General features: G+C 41.9%; 1 protein-coding gene across 6 annotated transcripts in view; it reads left to right on the forward strand.

The window, feature by feature from the left end:
* Window positions 1-22,000, forward strand: part of TBC1D9 (TBC1 domain family member 9) — a 114,368-nt gene that overhangs the window by 34,278 nt on the left and 58,090 nt on the right. For 5 of the 6 annotated variants that reach the window (XM_087437585.1, XM_087437584.1, XM_087437587.1 and 2 more), the window contains exon 2: window positions 12,369-12,479. In XM_087437585.1, coding sequence (XP_087293711.1) covers window positions 12,369-12,479 — 111 coding nt within the window. Of the gene's footprint in view, window positions 1-12,368; window positions 12,480-20,215; window positions 20,331-22,000 lie in introns of those variants that run through there. The other variant, XM_087437589.1, reaches the window with a different exon arrangement.

Raw genomic sequence — 22,000 nt, forward strand, 5'->3', positions numbered from 1 at the left:
ATTTCTAAAAGGCAAAGGCCAGGCCTCTCTCCATTGAAATGTGTGTTTTGAGGATACCAGTCATTTAGATTCTGACCCCTATCTGGAATATTGCATCCTAGCAACAAGATAGCTAACCAAGGTTATCTAAAAAGAAGTAGCAGCTTTATTATAAACACAGTAAACATCTATTTGCTTGATGGCATGATCTGTCTTTGAGTAAAGAAAGCCCAAATTAGAAGGTTGGAAGTAATTGAGAAAAAAAAAAAAAATTTTTTTTCATCATAAACATTTTGAGTGTACACTTGAGAAATTTTTGAAAACAACACAGAAATTAATATTATTTTATCTCCAATATGTTAATTTTTGTAATCTTTAAAAATAATGCATACATTGTAATTTATAATATAGATAATATTATACTTGTATTTTGACGGATTGGGATCATATAGAACAAAAATTATAGTTTTGTGTTCTTTTTTTCACATAGCATACTAGATAGGTTTTGCCATATCATGAAATAATTATTTGAGGACATGATTTTAAATGTCAAAGTATCATTGTATAGATGTACTATAATTTATTTACACATTCTAGGTCATTACCTAAATGTAATTTTAAATTCATAATTGTTTCTATTTCATAGTATTATTTCATTGTGGAGAAGGGGGTCCGTGAATTAGAAGAACGGTTGGCAGTCATCTTGGGGCAGTAAGTGGCTCCTGCACATGTGACCTGACAGAAGGGATCGAAGGGCATGACGCCCAGGTTTCCCCTGAGGTGGTAGTTGCAGCTTATCTCTTAGAAACGAGTGGACTTCAAGGCAACGAACTGCTCCCACCAGCAGTGAAAGGGCACCTCCATCCGTGCTCTGGAGGCTGACCTTGGCTGGCCCTGAGACATCAGTTTCAGGTTTTCAGACCTGTCTCTGCAGACGAGGTTAGAATCAATACACCTTCCCATTGCATAAATGGAAGCAGCCGTAAATGTAATGAAACTGCACCTACGTTCATCTTACTGGGTTGAGGGCTTGTTTGAGGAATTGGATCACACAGGTGCCTGGAGTGTTATTTATTTATTTTTGGTGAGGGAGATTGGCCCTGAGCTAACATCCATTGCCAGTCTTTCTCTTTTTGCTTGAGGAGGATTGTCCCTGAGCTAACATCTGTGCCAATCTTCCTCTATTTTGTATGTGGTAGGCTGCCACAGCATGGCTTGGTGAGCGATGTGTAGGTCTGAACCCGTGAACCCTGGGCTGCTGAAGCGGGCAAACTTAACGACTCTGCCGCTGGGCCAGCCCCTGGAGTGTTTTTTGAGTAAATTCTGCCCATTGTTTATTGGTCTATATCAGAGCTGACTTGAATCCTTGACAAAGGTCTGACAAGAGATTCTCACATATTGAGGTATATGGGGTAACTATTTGGGTTCAAAACTGATGTGGCTTGAAGTAAAAAGCCTGACTTAGGGCCTATCAAATGTACATTGTACATCTGCTGAACCATTAAAGAATACCCTCTCTTAAGACTGCATACTTTCCCTCCTACACCCTATTGGTATTAGCCTATTGGTAACGCCCTATCGGTAACGCCCTATTGGTAAAGCCGGGATTAGTCCCTTTCCTGATATCATGGTCACGTTGACCTGCTAATTTTTCTTTTTGAAGAAGAAGATGTTAGCCCCGAGCTAACATCTGCCAATCTTCCTCTTTTTGCTGAGGAAGATTGGCCCTGGGCTAACATCCATGCCCATCTTTTCCACTTTATATGGGACGCCACCACAGCATGGCCTGCCAAGTCAGTGTGGGCGCGGATCCGAACCGGCGAACCCCGGGCCACCGCAGCAGAGCACACTCACTTAACCGCTTGTGCCACCGGGCCGGCCCCCTAATTTTTTGTGTGTGTGTGAGGAAGATCAGCCCTGAGCTAACATCCATGCCAATTCTCCTCTTTTTGCTGAGGAAGACTGGCCCTGAGCTAACATCTGTGCCCGTCTTCCTCCACTTTATAGGGGATGTGGCCTCAGCATGGCTGGACAAGCGGTGTATCGGTGCACTCCTGGGATCTGAACCCGGCCCGCCAGCAGCAGAGCGCGTGCGCTTAACCACTACACCACGGGCCGGCCCATGACCTGCTAATTTGCAACTGAATACCTCTTTGAAATTTTGATAAAAATGTATCCTGGGTGTGTTTAATGTATATTCTTTGTTTTAAAAAGATAAGACTGTACTGAAAACTATGCTTCTCCAGAATGCTTTCTAAAGCCTTCCTGGGTTATAATCTTCACTCTGGCTCAAGTAAATTCACCTCATTTCTCTTATCTATAGAACGCTTATTGGTTATTTTGCGTGGACAGGTCTGAGAATAATAAGCTCGTCTGTGGGGATGAAATCACCCACGCTGCTGGGGTCAGGGGCGGCCTCCTGGGTATGTGGCCTGTGCTATTGCACAGGGACCTCTACTTAGAAGGGTCCCAGGCTTGGTTTAATATTCTACTGTGGCTGTGTTGAAATTCTTAAGAGTTTTTGGGCAAGGAGACCTGCCTTTTCATTTTGCACAGAGCCCTGCAAACTATGTAGCTGAGCCTTACTGAGGTGTTAAATAAGGTATTAAGAAAATATTTTCATGATTCGTTCTCAGCCACCGCCCCAAAGAGAAGGAAAAATCAATTCCAGCTGCCCTCCCTTTTTGCAGGAGGAGGTGCGTGTGACTTTAAGAGACTGGCCTGCAGGGTGAAATGGAGCAGCTCCTGGAAGACGTGGCCTTCAGGGGTGCTGGGGAGGTTTGAGCAGCACAGACTAATTGGCTGCATGACAAGGGCTCTGCAGCCGACGTGCTCTTCAGATTTCAGTCTTCTGCTCTGTTTGTTTAGTAATAAACCAGCCTGTGCTTTATCTTTTGTGGTGGAAAATATGAACGTCATGGCTTCTGTCTCTCCTTTTGAGCCCTAACTTTCTGGGTACTTATATAAGTATGAATTTCAAAGACCCTGTGAGCCAGAATTAGTTTGAATTGCCACAGTGGGGGGCTCCGCCCCTCTGAGTTTTGTCATTCTGCCCCCTTGAGCCTGCTCCCCTTTTGGTGAGAAATGAGTCAAAGGTCTCTCAGGATCACCTAATGCACGAGTTTAGACTCTCACACTTTTAAACCAGTGCCCCTTGGGATAAATATATAAGGAAAACTCCAATATTCATGTATTCTTGGCTTCAATTAAGAAATGATTTTGGGGCCGGCCCCGTGGCTTAGCGGTTAAGTGCGCGCGCTCCGCTCCTGGCAGCCCGGGTTCGGATCCTGGGCGTGCACTGCTGCACCGCTTCTCCAGCCATGCTGAGGCGGCGTCCCACATACAGCAACTAGAAGGATGTGCAACTATGCCATGCAACTATCTACTGGGGCTTTGGGGAAAAAAAAAAAGGCGGAGGATTGGCAATAGATGTTAGCTCAGAGCCGGTCTTCCTCAGCAAAAAGAGGAGGATTAGCACGGATGTTAGCTCAGGGCTGATCTTCCTCACAAAAAATAAATAAATAAATAAACACTTTACTTAAAAAAAAAAAAAGAAATGATTTTGTTGAGTTTTCTTTTAGTTTGCAATGGGAAAATAATTTTTTTCATTTCCCAAATAAAACGTTATATTATAGAATTGAATGTGCTCTTTAAATCTATACATATGATTCTAATAAACACAATTCTGAGACAATTACTGCCCACCAGTCTCCCCTTCCCTAATTTAGTGCTGTTTTAAAGCGCTCGGTTTGTTACCATTGCCTCGAGCTAAAGAACAGAAATTGAGATTAAACATTTAGAAATTTAGAGCAATTTCTATCGAATTAAATAATTAAAAAATTGGAGGCTTGTATTTTGTCTTTTTTCATATTATATAAATATTGTTTAGTATTTCATGTGCACCATATTTTACAGAAGTATCAGTCTGCCACAGATTGGAAACTAAAAACAAACAAACAGAAACTGATTCTTAACCACAAATAGTTTAAGAAGTGCTCTCCTAATTGAGACATACTGTCCTAATGGACAGAGTCAGCAATGTATTTCCTGTACTAATAGAGTTCTCGTTAATTCCTCTTTCCACAAACAGTGACGAGCCCCTGTGAGAAAGAGAGAGGGAGTGTGTGTGTGTGTGTGTGTGTGTGTGTGTGTGTTGTGTGTGGTAAGACGGGTTCCCTCCCCTCAAGTAACTTGTCGTATTTTCAGGCAGCCGTGATATACGTCTGGCTGGAATGGTGTCATGAGAGGCAGCTGTTGAAGTTGAGAGGAAAGAGTTGTGCATAGCCTGTTCACACCAACAACAGTGATTTGAACTGTGCTGAGAAACCATTTTTACCTAAATATGCTAGAGGGGGTGGCAAATATGCAATACGTATGGAAATAAAAACACTCCTAGACTCTTCTACATTGAAGGTGGAATCCTGGTATTGAGATTGGTCTCTCCCTTGTAGCCAGTAGCACCCATACTTGAGAAAGGCTGTTACACTCTTTGAGGTTATGAAACTGAGAAAACACATTGTCCCCATCTCCAGCCCCAGCCTCCTCTCCCAGCAGCCTCCCACATCCCTCACCTCCTTACGCAGAGACAGCCATCATCGTCCGTCTCCCTCTCTCATACACACTGGTTGGCCTACAGGAGCCCCTGTGTATCTTCACATTGTTTACGGTGACACCGTGAACTCAGGTGCATGTATAAATGCAGAGCTGACCCTCACCTGGCAAATCCAGCATTCCCCTTCACAGCTGTGCACACAGAATACTTTCCCTAATCTCTTACCTGGTCCCCTGGCCAGTATGGTGTGCCAACATAGTGTTCACCAATCTGTGTGTTGGAGGCAAGAGTTTGAATTAATTAAGTCTTTGGGTTTTCTTGTTTTTTAGCAACAACTGCTAATCTCTGGACTAGTTTCCAAAAGTAGGAGAATAGAAAGACTTGTGCTTTCCCTAAACATCTCTGCTTTTGATCCAGCTTAATTCAGGATAAATCTCGATATTCATTAAAAAGTGACAAATTACTTCTGAAATTAGAGAAGTATCAGGGTACAAAGTTTCAGATATGAGTTTGGTCTGCGTTATCTCACACTCTCTGGGATGGGATTTCTAGCCTTCTTCTCAAGTCTTGGTCTCCTTTCATTGTATGATTCTTAGACAATTGTAATTATTTAAGGCCAATTTGCTAGAACTTAATATATTGGATAGTGTGGTACAAAGAGGAATAAGCTCTGAAAATAATTCTTGGTTTCTCCTGGTGTCCATCAAATTGAAAACTCTGTGGCCTATCTTATAAATATTCAGCATAAAGTGCTGGACATTAATGTAGGCTTCGGGAATTCCAAGGTAAATAAGGCTGTGCCTGCCCTCAAGGAGCTCACGGACTGGTGGGAGGTAACTACTTGTTTTTTTTTTTCAGTAGGAAACAATGTGATATCCACCTTAGTAATATGAAGTGCAAAGTGGTTGGCACATCTCAGAAAAGGGAACAGTTGATTGCCAGGAGATTTGAGGGGTTGAGTGTTGAGAGGATGGGGAGGGTGTTGGAGAAAACTGAACAAATGCATTAGGTCACCTTGACCTGCATATTGAGGGAAATAGATGTTTGCCAGAAAGAGAAAAAAGGAAGGACATTTCAGATCAGATAAAACAAAGCCTTGTAGGCTTTCACAACAAACAAGCAAACAAAGGGGATTTCTTAAGAGAAGTGTAAAAATTATGATGTGGCTGGAGCTTGTACATCTGTCAGCAGCTGCTTCTGGATGTTATTGTGTAATTACTTTCTATCTAATATCGTGTAGCCCACGTAAGTGCTAAGACTTACAGGGAATGTACCAGTGACATCTAGGGAGCAGCAGGCAGAGGACAGGGGGGAAGCAGGGGACCTACAGAAACTGTCCATCTTCCCAGAGAGTAAGTCAGATGTGGGAGTGACGCAGAGCGGCTGCGAACACTGATCCAAAATTCTTGCGTTTGTGTAGAAGACACATAAAGAAGTAAATCCGAGAGTACTGCCTCTCTGGCTTTTGAGATATCAGTGTCTGTTTGCTGAAATGAGTCGGAATCCAGTGTATATATTAGCGGAAGCTTCTAAATGGTAAACTCTGAATTTCTGACCTAGACTCTCGGCAAATGTCAGCACAGTAGGAAAGGTAAATAACTCACGGCATAGGAAAGTGGAATGGCCAATAAATCGGAAAAGATGCTCAAGTCATTAATAATCAGAGAAATGCAAATTTAAACAACAAATTGATACCATTTCTCACCCTTGAGATAGGCAAAAATAAAAACAATCTGATAATAGCAAGTCTTGGAGATATTATGGAGAAACAGATATTCTCTCACTTTCCTGGTAAGAGTGTAAATTGGCACAATCACTTTGGAGAGCAATTTTGTAATACCTAATAACATTTAAAAATTCAAAAAAATTAGCCTGTGACCCAACAATTCCATTCTAAAGAGATGTGCTCTCATGTTTAAGGATTACGTACAAAGAAAATGATCACAATGTGTCTGTTAGAGCAAAAAATTGGAGATAAACCCAAATGTCCTTTGTTAGGAAAATGGATAAGTTATAGTCCGTTCATACAGTAGAATATTACACAACATTTAAAATGAATGAATCATGGGCCGGCCCTGTGGCTTGGTGGTTAAGCGCGCGCGCTGTGATGCTGGTGGCCCGGGTTCGGATCCCGGGTGTGCATCGAGGCACCGCTTCTCCGTTCATCCTGAGGCCGAGTCCCACATACAGCAACTAGAAGGATGTGCAGCTACGACATACAACTATCCACTGGGGCTTTGGGGGGAAAAAATAAAATAAATAAAATCTTAAAAAAAAAAAAAAAAAAAAAAAATAAATAAATAAAATGAATGAATCAGATTTACAAGTATAACCTGGGTAAATTTTACAAACATTAGGTGAAAAAAATAGGTTGCAGAACAATATCTACTCTTTATTAATGTAAATTTTAAAATACACATCAGAGTTAAATCTATATTCATGTGCATACATAGGGGGCAATAAAAGTGTGAGGACCTGGATGGGAAGAATACAAAATAGTTTGAGACTAGTGAATGGAGAGAGGGAAATAGGATTCAGGAGGCACAGAGGGGACCTTCGCTGTGTGTGTTACCTTTTCTTTCTTTAAAAAAAAAAAAAAACAGATCTGAAGCAGATAAGGCCAAATGTTAAAATCAGAGCGATGGTATATGTATTTTGTAATTTTCTATACTTTTCTGTGGTTTTTAAATATTTCATTTAACAATAGTGCTTAGTACATATCGGGCACTCTCTGAGTGGGTACTACTGCTGTTTCCACATCAAGACGTGGGCTGAGGCTAAGCCCGCTTCCCTGCCCACTCTGGCATGGTCTCTGTAGATCTCTGCCTCATCTCCAGCTGGCTGCATGGCTGAGGGAATAGAGGGCAGCTGAGTGATCTCTAGGATCCTGTCCACTTGAACATTAAATTATTCCAAGATCATCAGCATTGATTGTTGTCATGGGCACATTCCTGTGTATCCATCACTCTCCTGACACATCCTGCCCCCCCACCCCCACCCGCAGGGTGGTCTGCCCAGGAGCGGAGCCGTGACTCTATATGCATCACACACCCTCTAGTGCCCACAGCTGGGTGGGAAGCCTAAAGGTAACCGTTTTGCAGAGTGTTTCCTGAATCTCTTTGAAAAGAGCACTTTTATGTTACAAGATGCCGCTGAACTAATGTAATAGGTAGATGCAGGGAAGAGTTATTTTAAGGGCCATAATTTGATTTAGTTATCTCAGGCGATCAAAGATTGTTTAACACCAGAAATAGCTGACTAGAACAGCTGCTAAAACAAGGCTTTGTGTGGGAAATGATGAAAGGTTCAGTGTTTTGACAGCCATTTCAGAGGAATGAGTAATAAGACTTCTAAGAAAATCCTGATTACTGCTTTTTTTGGATTCTCTAGACCAGATTTCCCATCTTCTAGTGTTCTGTGCGGATAGAGGATGTAGAACGAGTATTTTTTCTTTTCCAGTGTCTTGACTCCTTGTATCAACAGAATTTAGGCAGCATGGTGATAACTTATTATTTAGGTGTTCAAAAAATACGTCACTTGTCCATTCATCAAACATGTGTTCAGGGCTTACTGTGCTCCAGGCAAAGCGCAGGGCCAGGGAGTCTGAAGGAATCAATTAGACCCTGCTGTCAAGGAGCTCCCAGTCTGGAGAGAGGAGAAGAAATGGAACAAGGCAAAATGTGCAAGTAATTTTAAGTGAATGCAGTAAGTATTTACAGAAGCAGAACTTGGAGGGAGATCAGGGTTAGAAAGAGGTGAAATTAGTTTATTAGGAGTCTGTCGTTTGAGGTGGTAGGAAGTGAGAATTAATGGACGAGCACAACCTTCTGACGAGATTTTCACGTATTGGGGTATATGGGCAAACTGTTCGGGTCAAAACTGGTTCAGCTTAAGCTAAAAAGCCTGATTTATGGCCTAGCAAACATACATTGTACATCAGGTTTAACCATTAAAATAAGAATGCATGCTTTCCCCCCTGCAAAGCCAGTGAGGCCCTGTATTAGTACTCCTAAATTAAGTTCCCTTTCCCGACATCAGGGTCAGGTTGACCTGCTAATTTGCGACTGAATACCTCTTTGAAACTTTGATGAATATGTATCCTGCGTGTGTTTAATGTATATTCTTTGTTCTAAAAGGTATAAGACTGTACTGAAAACCATGCTTCTCTAGAATGCTTTCTTCCTTTCTGGAAAAGACCTTCCCGGGTTATAATCATCACTCTGGCTCAAGTAAAACTCACCTTATCTCTCTCCTCTGTAGAATGGTTATTGGTTATTTTGCGTCGACAGTTCCATATGGAGGGAAAATACTGGTCAGTCTTACAAAGCGAAAGGATGCTTCTGGGTTAATATGGAAGAGTGTATTGATTTGACTGGCCAACTGCATACCTCAGTTCACAATATTACTTTCTGTTTGGATATCCAGTTTTCAAACAATTTTCACAAAAATTTTCTAATTTTATATGAGTCTAATGTGAGTATTGCAATATTATACTTTAAAGTCTGTGATTTACTTTAAAATACTTCAGCATGGACCCTGTGGTAGGTACGTGTATACCTGTTAGTTTTCCTCTAAATCTTAGTGGAAGTTGAAGTTGGTGGCGCCAGTCATGAATGCACATTCAGTATTGGTGAGCTGGCATCTAATCAGAAGCCCTCACTCCAGGGGCACAATTAAGCAACTCAATATTCTTTATCTCTGAGTGATACCAGAGGTCTTGTCAATTAGATTAATGGATGTTGGAGATGGATTTTAATTGGGGACATTCATGGTGATCAAGATGGGTGGATTGAGTTGGACCTTTTCAGAGACCTTCCTTCCTGTATTAAAGAGTACAGAGGTCTAATGAGACATTAAGGATGGGAGAACAGGCCTCCAGAGGCTGGGTCTGGGAGTTGGGAAGTGGCAGAGCCAGGACTGAAGAATTCGAGAACCAGGACTACCTCTGTCGGCTGCTCTGGCCACTGAGCTGTGTTTGCCGTTGGAAGAATCTTCATCTACCATGACACTCGTTAGAGGCTCGTTAAACCACGTAGGCTAATCTTTGACTGCAACTCTGACTCTAGACTGAAGTTTGTGTGCCTCAGGACCAACGTATGTGATGCTTCTAGTATTTTGGGCATTTTATTTCTTCTTTTGATTCAAACATTCAATTATTACAAACATTCAGTTATCATGAGTGATTCATTATGTTTTTAGTTAACATAGAAGGGGATCCAGTTTAGCCAACGTTCTTTTCTGTTTTTCCTATTAATCTACTCTTCTTCCATCTGCAGATAATTGAAAAGTAATTAGAAGTCTTGGCAGCAAATCTGAGTCACAGTAGAGAAAACAAAAATGCACACGTGTGTGGCGTTACGTGAAAATCTACCCCTTGGAAAACTCTGCAGGCTCTAAGGATTTTATTTTTAATGTGCTTCATACGGTCCAGAGCCAACAAATGAATTAGTTTCCACTTTAGTGAAAGTTTGTTTCTCCTGGTGTGTTCAGGTCAGCTAATGGTCACTGTGGTTTGGAGTGAACTAAATGGATTCCTGTCCTTGGACAAAGACCAAGGACAACTGTAGGACTTCCCCATAGCTTACCCCTCTTAGGCTTCTTGATTAATACCCCTGGCTCAGGAAGGCAAATGCTATTATGACCACTTTACAACTGAGAACATCAAAGCAATGAGAAGTGAAATGACCTGTCCATGCCACAGAATTGGTTATAACAGAATCAGAGCCAGAACTGAGCTCTTCTGAACACTAGTTGACGTGTCCCTAGCTCTTTCCATGACCCCAGGCTGCTGGAGCAGAAGGAAGTGAATTTCAGTGGTATCGTGCATATCAGGGTATTATTTGGTGTGGTCAGAATTAAACCTCAAGACGTTATTACAAGACAACACATCAAGAAATACTGGTGCTGACAGCTTCAGAAGAACTTGTGGTTCAGAGTCAACAGAACATCATGAAAAGCCTGCTGGAGGGCAGGCACTGACCTTGGTGCTTTCTAGTGTGCTAGAAGGGGGCGAGCAGGGAGGCTGGGGGCCGTTCGCCTCCCCTCCCAGCATCAACCACCATCAGTTCCATGCCAGAGCCATCCTTAATAAACATGCAATCTAAGTAAAAGTCAAAACAAATAAAGGGGTGTCTGGCAGGGTCTAGACAGGTGCCAAACCCCTCCTTCCAACCAGCCTCTTGCCCCTAAGTCTTTTTGTGTGTGTGTGTGTGAGAGGAAGATCAGCCCTGAGCTAACATCTGCCAATCCTCTTCTTTTTGCTGAGGAAGACTGGCCCTAGGCTAACATCCGGCCGATCTGCCTCCACTTTATGTGGGACGCTGCCACAGCAGGGTCTGACACGTGATGGGTCGGTGCGCGCCCGGGATCCAGACCCCGGGGCCACCAGCAGCAGAGCGCGTGCACTTAACCGCTACGCCACGGGGCCGGCCCCCCTCCCCTAAGTCTTATTATATTTAATCTTCAAGAACAACCTTGTAATCATGGTATTGTCTCCATTTTACAATTGAGAAAACCAAGGCATTGGAAATAAATTGTCTGCCCTCAGATAAAAACAAGCTAGAGATCCTGATTGGTCCTTGCAAGTCCAAACCCTGCTCTATGCTGAGTTCTATCTGACTTTGTAATAATTATAGGCATGTACTTTATGAGAATGTTTTGGATTTGTCCTACCACGTAAGGGATCTGATTTATTTGACCTTATGGAATTTGTGTGTGTGTCCATGTTATTTTACTATAGTGTAGAAAATGTTTGGTGTCTAATCCCGACTTGGTGTGGATAAAGGAAGCACACCTTCCTGGAGTGGGAGGAGAAGTGGTTATAAGAGAAATTTGTACTCCTGGGAAGAGAACTCTTCTTAAGTGAGCATTGATGTACTGGGCATTTGTATTTCTCACAAATAAATAGCTAAATTCATTTGTTGAATGGTCAGGCTTGCCTGGACTTGTGTGATGTGAGCGAGTTTCCCCAGGGCCTGGCCAGATCACAGGTTCCCAACCCAAAGAACTCAACTCTCTGCTACCCAATGCCTTTCCTGATCCTCCACCTAATTACTGCATCGTTGCAGAGTGTAGACCAGGCTCCAGTCATCTCTGGTTATAATGATTTATGTGACAGATGGAAAAGGACTCTGCCATTGAGATAGGAAAATGCTTGTTTCACAGCCCTTGTTCACTCCTAAACATAGCGTTAAAACGCTGCTTGACCTGCTCCCTACTAGATTATGAATGCCTTATGGACTCTGTCTCATTCAGCTTTGTGCCCACAGTTTGCCTTGCACTTGCTAGGCACTTAATTAATGTTTGCTGAGCTGAACTGTATTTTTTCAATACAAAAGAAAAGTGGGGCAGATGAAAATAATATGTGGGGCAGCCTGGCACACTGACTCAGATGAACATGACTGTTTCCTGTGGCCTTGACAAATTACTCAAATTAAAGATTTGTTTCTTAGATGAAAAAGGGAAAATAATACACATTGGGCATAACGTAGGTGAAGCAGAGACCCCAGCATTTAAGTGCATGATACCTTACTTAGTTTATTTGAAACAGGCATTTATAAATTTCACCATATGCCAGGGACTGATCTAGGAGCTTTGTTAGCCTCCCATTATTTTTGAAACCAGCAGACAGTCTTTCAGCTCTTGTAGTTTCTCTTGGAATTAGTTGGAACGAGTAACGTAGGGCAGACATCATCAGGTCTAAGATGAGAGTTTTGTCAAGGTAGGATGCAACGGGAGATGGGTTGTTGGGAGGTCCAGCAGAAGGGCTGTGTTCACACCATCTCTGGGAAAGCACTGAGGAAACCCTTACTCATTTCTCCCCCTTCTCCACCCTCAGGCCTCCTGGTGGGTACCCTTGATGTCGTGCTGGACTCCAGTGCCCGGGTGGCTCCTTACCGAATCCTGTACCAGACTCCAGACTCTTTGGTCTATTGGACCATTGCCTGTGGTAAGTAGCAATATTCTGAAATACGGAGAAACCTTATAATTAACAACTTTCTGCCAGAAGGGGAGGAACATTTATTTGTGGAATGCAGTCTCTTGGTATTTCAGGGTAATTAGCCTTAGCCATTTCAACAGATGAACCCCCAAATCTCAATGGCTTAACACAATAAAGGTTTCTTCTCACTCTGGTGAAGTCTTGTTTGGATCTGTGGCCTCCTCCATCTGTAGTGACACCCTCTGGAGCACACAGCCTCCAAAATCAGCTTACAAGGGAAAAGTGGGAGGTGGAGGCACAACCACATTTAACTTCTTTGGCCCAGAAGTGTCACACACCACTTTCGTTCACACTCCTTTGGCTAGAACTAGTCACATGGCCCCAGCCTAACCCCAAGGGACACTGGGAAATAAAGAGGAAGTCATGGAATACTTGAGTGTGCTAAGTAATACTTATATCCTAGCACACTACTTCCTACTGAGTAGGGATCATTTTTCTCCTGATGATAATCTGTAACAATGTGCTGTGCTTAAAATGGTGGTGAACAATCATCCTATTATTGGATTTCTCACAAGAATTTCTAATCTAAAGTGGACAAGACTTTTTTCAATCATTTGTTTGCATGTGGCTTTTCAAATAACCATAGGAAAAGCAAGGGCACTGGACACTTTATTTCATTTTTTTACCTCCACTTAGTTTTTTTTTTTATTTAATAGACTTTACTTTTTAGGACAGTTTTAGATTTACAGAGAAGTTGAGCAGATATAGTTCAGAAGGCTCCCGTATACCCTCCAAATACATAGTTTCCTCTGTTATTAACATCTTAGTGTGGTATATTTGTTCCAATTAATGAACCAGTGTTGATATACTATTACTAAATAAAATTCATAGTTTATTTAGATTTCCTTAGTTTTTACCTGAAGTCCTTTTTTTGTTCCAGGATTCCAGCTAATATACTATATTATATTTAGTTGTCATATCCCTTTAGGTTCCTCTTGGCTGTGGAAGTTTCTCAGACTTTCCTTGTTTTTGAAGACTTTGCCAGTTTTGAAGGATACTGGTCAGGTATATTGTAGAATGTCCCTCTACTGGGATTTATCTGATGTTTTTCTTGTGATTAGGCTGGGGTGATGGATTTTTGTGAGGAAGATCACAGAGATAAAGTGCTACTTTCAACATATCGTGTCAAGCAAGGATACATACTATCGGCTTGATTTATGACCGACGATGTTGTCCTTGATCATCCAACTGAAGTAGTGGTTTTCAGATTTCTCCACTGTCAAGTTAACTCTTTTCTTCCCCTTTCCATATTGTCCTCTTTGGAAGCAACTCACTGTGCACAGCACACACTTAAGGAGTGGGGGGTTTTAATTTATTCAATTAATTTTATCAGTATGGAATCATGAATATTTATTTTATACTTTGGGAGAATCCAATACTACTCTATTTTATTGCTCAAATCATTCTGGCTTTGGCCATTGGGAGCTCTTTCAGTTGACTTGATTCAGTTTTTAAATTGATCTCTCTATTCGGTAGGAAATAGTGCTGTGCTGGGATCTAAAGATATAAGGATAATTAGATCCGGTCTCTGCTCTTGAGAACACAGTAAATATTCAATTATAGCCCAGTGTGTACAAGTACCATATGGTGCCATTTGATTGCAGGGCGCCCAACTAAATACAGGAATCTCCGCCAGCCTTCTCCCTAGGTAGGGGAAGTTGTCTGGGGGTGATTTCAGGCTGCTGGGAGGCTCCACTGCCCTAGTAATGCTCCCTCAAGGATTTAGTAGTAGCCGAAATTTAACATTGTAGTTGTATCCCTTTCAAGTCATTGTGGTCCAGATGCAAACTGCCCCATGAGAAACAGTGGAATCTATCAGTCATTTATACATTCCGGTGAATGAAGAAATGGCATCTGGGTTCAGGGCATGGAGAAAACCACCTAGGAGTGAAGGATGGGGATTGGAGTGAGAGGAAGGAGATAAAGGATAAAGGAAGAGGGAAGCTGGGACCCTGAAGAAGACAGACTCACCAGTGTAACCCAGGCTCCTGTAAGACAGCATTCCAGCCATCTCTTCGATTTATTCAGTACAAAGGGAGACGGCCCAGTAGCTACTGTAGAAGGTGAAGTGCCCTGTGGTAGTTGGTTGAGAAAGTGCCACATTTAGTTGGCAAACAATCTAGAATAGTGTTAAAATAGACATTGTAGCCAGCAAGTGAAGAAGCAAAAAGAAAGGAAATTAGAAATTAGGCAGAGCTACTAAACCACTCGACTTAAGAGGGTGTGGAAAGGACATTGTGACACACTCGCTCTCCCCTGCCAGCACTTCCACCACTTGTGCCCAGAGGTTTTCGAGATCCTCTGGAGCCTGAAGCTCCTCAGAGCTCTTGGATCTCTCCTTACAGCGCTCTAGGCTCCTGCCTCTCCCAGGTCAATGTGCGCGGTGCTGAGAGCAGCTGGTTGGTGCCTCTGTGACTCTTTTTCTACTCCCTCAGCCCTAACCTTTGTTCCTTTCCCGTTGCCTGACATCACACTACTCAGTCTGTTTCTGGGGCTTTGCCATTCTACAAAGCAGATGCTCCTGTGAATGCTCATGTGGGAAAGAGACCAGAGTTACGAAGCTGAGTTATTCCTGAATTATTCCCCGAGCCAAGGCTAAGGAACACTAGGCAGTAAATGCTGATGGCCTAATTTATGTCATAAAGAGATGTACTTTCGTTTTCCCAGTAAGTAATGCCTGTCACTACTACGTGATCTCATTATAATAAACCCAGAACGGTTTTAGCTTTTGTGTGTGTTGATTACCTGTAGAGATAGCTCCAGAATTTCCTTGTGGAAGACCCCACGGAAGTTACAACAATTGTGAAAGTGTCTTTCACCCATTAGTTGTTCTTTCTTATTGATTTCCGTTTAAAACCCAACTTGCTGGCTCCCTTTCCTGAGAGGATTTTAAGAGCAGAAGCTACTACTGTAAAAAGATTTCTTTGATATGCTGACCTTTCGGTCTGTAATTTTAATGTTGTTTTCTCATAAACTACAAGGTTGTTATTTAGTGGGACAGTGTGTGGAGAGCTTTTTAATTTGCTTGAATTTCATGAATCGTTGCTGTAAGAGAAGCTTCAGCAGAAAATTGGATGAGTCTAACTCACTATGCTGTAAAATCCATGGGATTGCAAAACCTTGTTCTATGCCACACGCCTTGTAAATCTTCAATATGTGTAAATTGAATTAAAGGGAGCATCTAGCAACAATGTCTTCACATAGACCGCTTTCTGTTGAAGAGCAGTAGTCTTAGTGTAAATCCTAGTTGTGTGATTTGCCTTAGACTTGGGCCACATGGAACCAGGCAGGAGGAATCTTTGGACCTAGTCTAACTTAGTGCTGATATATGTATCACTTGGCCCTTGGCAATATGAAGCATACAGAAAGAGGAGGTGGAAAAAAGCAGGAGTTATTTGGTGAGACATTATTTTCATAGGCTTCTTTTTATTATCTTCTAACAGTCTGTATCCAGATTGGTTTGAATAAATTGATTTTTTACATTTCTTTGGCGTTGAGATCTTTACCTGGGAAGGGCAGCCAAAAGCCTTCCTAAGTAATGACTTTCTTTTCACTACTACCCAAAATGAGGCCACTGTTCTCTTTGGTTGGTGTTCTCTTGTGCTGTCAGTTCTAGCCTACTGAATTCCATTTTGTTCAGCGGTTTGTGCAGTAAATTATACTTTTTGCCATCTCTAAGAACATAAAGGAGGCAGTACTGTAGGAATTTGTCCCGCCAGCTTTGTCAAGCCGGTGTACTCTGACTATTCTGCCTATCCCCCATCAATCAGTTGACTGACTTCTTTGCACGTGAGGCTCTCATTAGGGACCTAAACAGCTGCAGGTCTTCCCCCAACAGCTCCCAGAGGTGGGAGAGAGGCCAGCCCTTTGCCCTCCTTGGCCTTCAGTGGACTTAAGTAGAAAGCAACCCATTTGGCTCTCCCCATTAGAAGAACTGGAAGGTTCTAACATTAAGAATGGTTATACAGCCTCACTGAGCATATGGACACAGAAATGCAGGTAATTCCAAGGACGTTGTCTAAAGAGGAGCTCTGAGACAGCTGGGGAGAAGAGTGACAAACAGAAAGACAGAAGGAGCTGTTGACAGTTCCCTCTGGATACACTGACCTTCCAACAGGCCTGATAAAGAAAATGAGCTGGAAGGTATGCTTGAGGGACACCTCACTGATAACACACCCTGAAAGTGCCTTGATTCGGCTGCCGGTTGATTGTTTCCTTTTTCTTTACCATTCCAGAATCTCATCTGGGCCTAGATGGTCCTTTGTTTTCAGAACTGAGACATATATTAGCCACCATCTTATTCAACAGTCTTATTTCAATAGGATACAAGAGGCAGAGTGAATTGCCCAAGTTCACATCGCTGGTCAGTGCAGAGCTGAGACCAGTTCTCAGGTCTCCCCCACTCCCAGCCCAGTACTTTTTAAGCGGCACCATCCTGGCTTTTATGATTAAACATTCTTTTGGTCAGCAGCTGGTAAGGCCCAGAATTTAATTAAAGATTGCTAATTGGTTCTGGTTCTGCCTCTGCTATTTCTCTTCAGTAGAGAGAGAAAATGTTGGGTAATTTAGTTGCCTTCCACATGAGATACACATAATGTGGAAGTTGGTCAGTATTTCATAATCCTTTCTTGGTCTCTGGACCTCAAGAACTATTCTTGTATCCTTGGGAACATAGCAGCTTAACAAAAAAAGAATTTGTTTTTTTTTTCGTTAAGCAATACATCTTCATTACAGAAAATTAGAAAATATAGATAAGCAAAAAGAATAAAAAATTAAAAGCAATAATACCATATCACAAATCATCACCTTCTAGACTTCTTTTTATAGACAAGTGTGTGTGTGTATACATATATATGTATAGACTTTCCATATCAGTAAAATATATTTCTATAATGTCAGTTTTAATAGGTAGAGAATATTTTGTTGTATATATAACATAATTTACCTAACTGATATGCTATTGTTGGAAATCTAGGTTCCCCCCCCAATGGTAACTGTATTTTGAACAACTGTAGTGAATATCCTCTAAACAAAGTCTTTTCACATTCCCTTAATTACCACCTTAGGATAAATTTATAGAAGTAGATATGCTGAGTCAAAGAATATGCGTGTATATAAGGCTTTTAGTGTCCCTAGCCTGACTGCCCTCTAGAAAGATAGCCATTTACATTTTCTCCATCAGGTAGAAGAGGACCTTGGCACATAAGTAAAATGAGGATATCAACCACTGATTCTTACTGCCAAGGTGGGTGAGCTCCCTGGGCCTCCCTTTTCTCCAAATGTTTATAAAGCTGTGAGCATATTGTGACGACCTGTAAGAGATTCCCTACAGTTATGTGAGAAGCTTGTAATAGTCACACAAGGAGTTGTTCCAGGCGTGCCTGACTTCAGGAATATGTACACTTTGCAATCCAGACATAATGGTGCCAGGGCCAGAGAGATTGCTGCTGGATGCATGTTAGGCAACAAACAGCTGATTTCTTAGTGTCCTGACATCAGAAATCTAAAATATCTTCTGCATCACATTTCGAGATGAGATCTATGTGTTTTGTGGCTTATGATGATAATAGCAAAAGTAACTGTTTATTTAGTGCTTTGTATGTTCTAGACCTGTGCTAAAGACTTTACGTGTATTATGTTCTTTAATCTCCAGCACAAATCATTGTGGTAGGTGTTGTTAAGTACATATTACAGATGAGGACTCTGAAGCACAGAGAGGTTGAGTAACTTACCCACAGTCACAAAGCTAGTATGTGGCAAGGTGGGGACTTAAACTAGGTGTACTTTTTTGACGTCAATGTCTGTGTTCTGAGCCATTGTGTAATATTGTCTCCCTGATAACCAGTCTCCTTATTACTCCAGATAACCTAACCTCTGGTCATACTCATCACACTTCTAAAATATGTTAGGAGGTGGTCAAGTGTAGCAATGGAGAGTATGGGTTTTGGAGCTGGAAGAGTCTGGATTTGATTTCATAGAAATATGAAAGCCTCAGTTTCCTCATTCATGAAAAGATTGTAACTGGAGCTGCTCATACGATTGCTGTGAGGTCACATGCGATAACGGGTCTCAAGTTAAAGCGTGACGCCTGGCGTTAGTCAGCACAAATAAGAGATAACATTATCCTTATCTTTCTTTTGAGCCTGTTTATAATTATAGCTTTAATTAGATGTGGATTTTTAAAACACAAGTCTCCTTTTGTTTCTAAAAATGCTTCAAATCACCACATGATTTTTGGGTTTTATCTTTTGCCCTCTCAAAATACAAGTTTGTCATTTTTCTGGGTATAGAAAGTACAATCGTGGCTTTGAAAATACATACAGGGACAGTAGGGGTTACTCTAGTCTATTGAGTATTACTCTTGCCTTCATTTGGGATTTAAATTTCAAAATTATTATCTTTGTGGCTAAGGTTGTGTTTGGATAAGGCCATAAAATAGATGATTCCTTCATCTGGTTCCCTTTATCTAAGTAGCTTCAAGTGCTATTCATTTGAGGACTGGATCAGCTCTGGGATCCAAACAGCCACATGTTCTGGTATCTGAAAATACTAGGTTGGTTGCTTTTTGATCCCTAGGAGGTTTCGTGGGTTTGTTTTGCTTTGTTTTGTTTTCTGCTGTGTTATGAGTGGTTTTTATTTTTGCGTATACACACAAATATATACCTACACATTTGCATACACACAGTTTTGATCAGTGAAAATTTACCATCTCAGTTATTCTGGAATTTAGGTTTTTAAGTCAGTGCTGTAGTTTCAGAACCAAAATGTATTATTAATCACGCATTGCAAAGAAGTATCCACCGAATATCTGTCAGTGGGGCCTTAAGCCTTTGTTCTTAATCCTCAGAGGCCAGATGTGATAGAATCAATGTGTGCATCCATCTTAATACTTCTTCCTTTTTGTGTCAAACAGACTTTACGTACTTTAAGATACATTTCAAACTAGATGAGAAATTAGTCTAGGGTAATTTAGTATTTTTTGTCATCATAAATAATGTTTAAATTTTGCTCAGATATATACACAGGACCTGTGGCTAATATGCTAAAAACACCACTCTGGGGGCCGGCCCCGTGGCATAGCAGTTAAGCACGCACCGATGCACTGCTTGTTGGGCCATGCTGTGGCGGCGTCCTATATAAAAGTGGAGGAAGATGGGCACGGGTGTTAGCCCAGGGCCAGTCTTCCTCAGCAAAAAGAGGAGGATTGGCATGGATGTTAGCTCAGGGCTGATCTTCCTCACAAAAAAAAAAAAAAACACTCTGAACGATAAAGATTCCCATTTTTCCAAAATTAATTTCTAGATAACCTTAAGCCCATCAAGTGTTGGTCTAGGTTTTACCAAGACAGAATGCTTTAACTCGGATTTCCTGAAGGATTCTCATACCCAACACCAGCTTTCTCTGTTCCAGCTGATTGCACAGTCAGGTCAGCCTGGTTTTCCTGCTGAATCTCTGTAAATGAAGTCTTTCCAGAAAGTCGACAGCCAAGCCCTTCCTTTCTCTTCTGAGCATCTAACACATTTTGCTCAAACTGCTGGGTAAATAGACCAGTCCCTTTCAGTCATGGCAAAAGAGCTTTCTGTTATCTCACCTTAAACAATAGCAAAAGAAAAGTTCCAAGATCTTAAATATTGCAGCACTTGTATTTATTTTTCAGAGAAATGAAAGAGCCATTTATAAGGAACATGTAGGATGCCAACTGTTTCCTTTGGAGTCTTGCTGGTTCCGAAGAGTGGTCTAGCAAAAGAGACAGCTGCTCTCACACTGTTAACAGGATGTTTGTGCTGTGTTCTCTGAGAGGTAACGTGGACCCTTTGTTTGTTCTGGCGTGAGTACTGGACAGAAGTAGACACCTGCTTTCAGAAATAATTTTTTTTTTTTTTTTGGTAAGGAAGACTGGCCCTGAGCTAATGTCTGTTGCCAATCTTCTTCTTTTTGCTTGAGGAAGATTGTCCCTGATTGTCATCATAAATAATGTTTAAATTTTGCTCAGATATATACACAGGACCTGTGGCTAATATGCTAAAAACATCTGTGCCAATCTTCCTCTATTTTTTTTTTTTGTATGTGGGTCGCCGCCACAGCATGACTTGATGAACGGTGTGTAAATCCACGCCTGGGATCCGAACCCACGAACCCTGGGCTGCCGAAGCGGAGCACATGATCTTAACCACTATGCCACCGGGCCGGCCCTCAGAAATAATTTTTACTAGATTGGCATCTTCAGAATTTGTCTCGTCTGCCAGGGAAGAGAATCCAGCTCTGCCTATGGGCGTCCTCATAATTCTAGTCTTCAGAACCTGGAGCCTGGAACACCTGTGCTCATTTATTCTTTGTGCATTTAGGAAAGCGTTCAGAGAATGTGGTGCATTTGCGCAGTAAATATAAATGTAAAATGTACCATTACATTGCTCTCCCTGGAAAGTATCTGTTGGGTATACATAGGAATCCATAGTTAATTCTTGAAACTACCATTGGCTAATGGCATTTGTGTCTTTTTCTTTCTTCAAATAGTATATAGTGATAATGGTTTCATATGACAGTACACAATATTCTTCTTTATCTAGAGCCCAGTCTTCTGGAACTTTGGAATCTTAGGTCTGGTTGTAGCCAGAAGAGACCTCTTTGGTAGTACGGAAGCAGGCCTAAAGCCCCAAGTAAGCTGGAAGAGTTGAGGACCTAAAGATACTGAAATTTGCCACCCCAGTGCCTCTTCTATACATGGCAGCAGTGGCTGGTGATAGCACTAAGAGGCCAGCCTTTTCATGTGACACTGACAAGTGTGGGAGAAACAATAGGAGATGGACGATAGAGGGGAAACTGAACAAACAGCAGCAGTAGGAGGGGGGCCAGTGCTGTTAATGAAAGACCGAATATGGGGATTTATATCCCAAGCAGAGAGAAGTAGAGAAAAGAGCCAGTGCTGAAAATGATGTTAGGTGATGGAAAGTGGAGGTTATAGAAATGATGGGCAGTGAGGCAGGGTGGAGAGCAGGAGGTCCTGGGGCGGCAGAGAAGACAATAGGTCGGGAAACAGTGTGGATAGTAAACGTGAACTTCAGTACGAGTGTTCAAATGGCTACTTGAAGATCAGGATCAGCCACGTAGACCTTCATATGAAACTCGTGAAAATTGGAGGTACAAGTAAATGTTTGTTGAATGAGTGCATGCTTGCATACCCCATTTCTACCCTGGGTTGTGTGTGTGTGTTGGGGGGATGTACTTATATGGATACGTGCATAAAGAAAACTGAAAGCAGTGTGTGCAAAACTGAAGGCACACCTGTTCTGCCCTAGGTCTTGTAGCTAATGGGCTTTTCTATTCAGGACAACTGAGAAATGGTGAGGTTGAACTGTGGTTGGATTCCACGGCCAGTGTAACAGGGTGTGACTCCCTGGTAAAGGACAGAGCACAGTGAGATACCAGTCAACAGCCAGACTGCCCTGGCTGAGCCAAGGGCATGTGTGAAA

Source organism: Ceratotherium simum, chromosome 12 (assembly GCF_057802395.1).
Source record: "Ceratotherium simum simum isolate JZ-2026a chromosome 12, ASM5780239v1, whole genome shotgun sequence".
Lineage (NCBI taxonomy): Eukaryota > Metazoa > Chordata > Mammalia > Perissodactyla > Rhinocerotidae > Ceratotherium > Ceratotherium simum.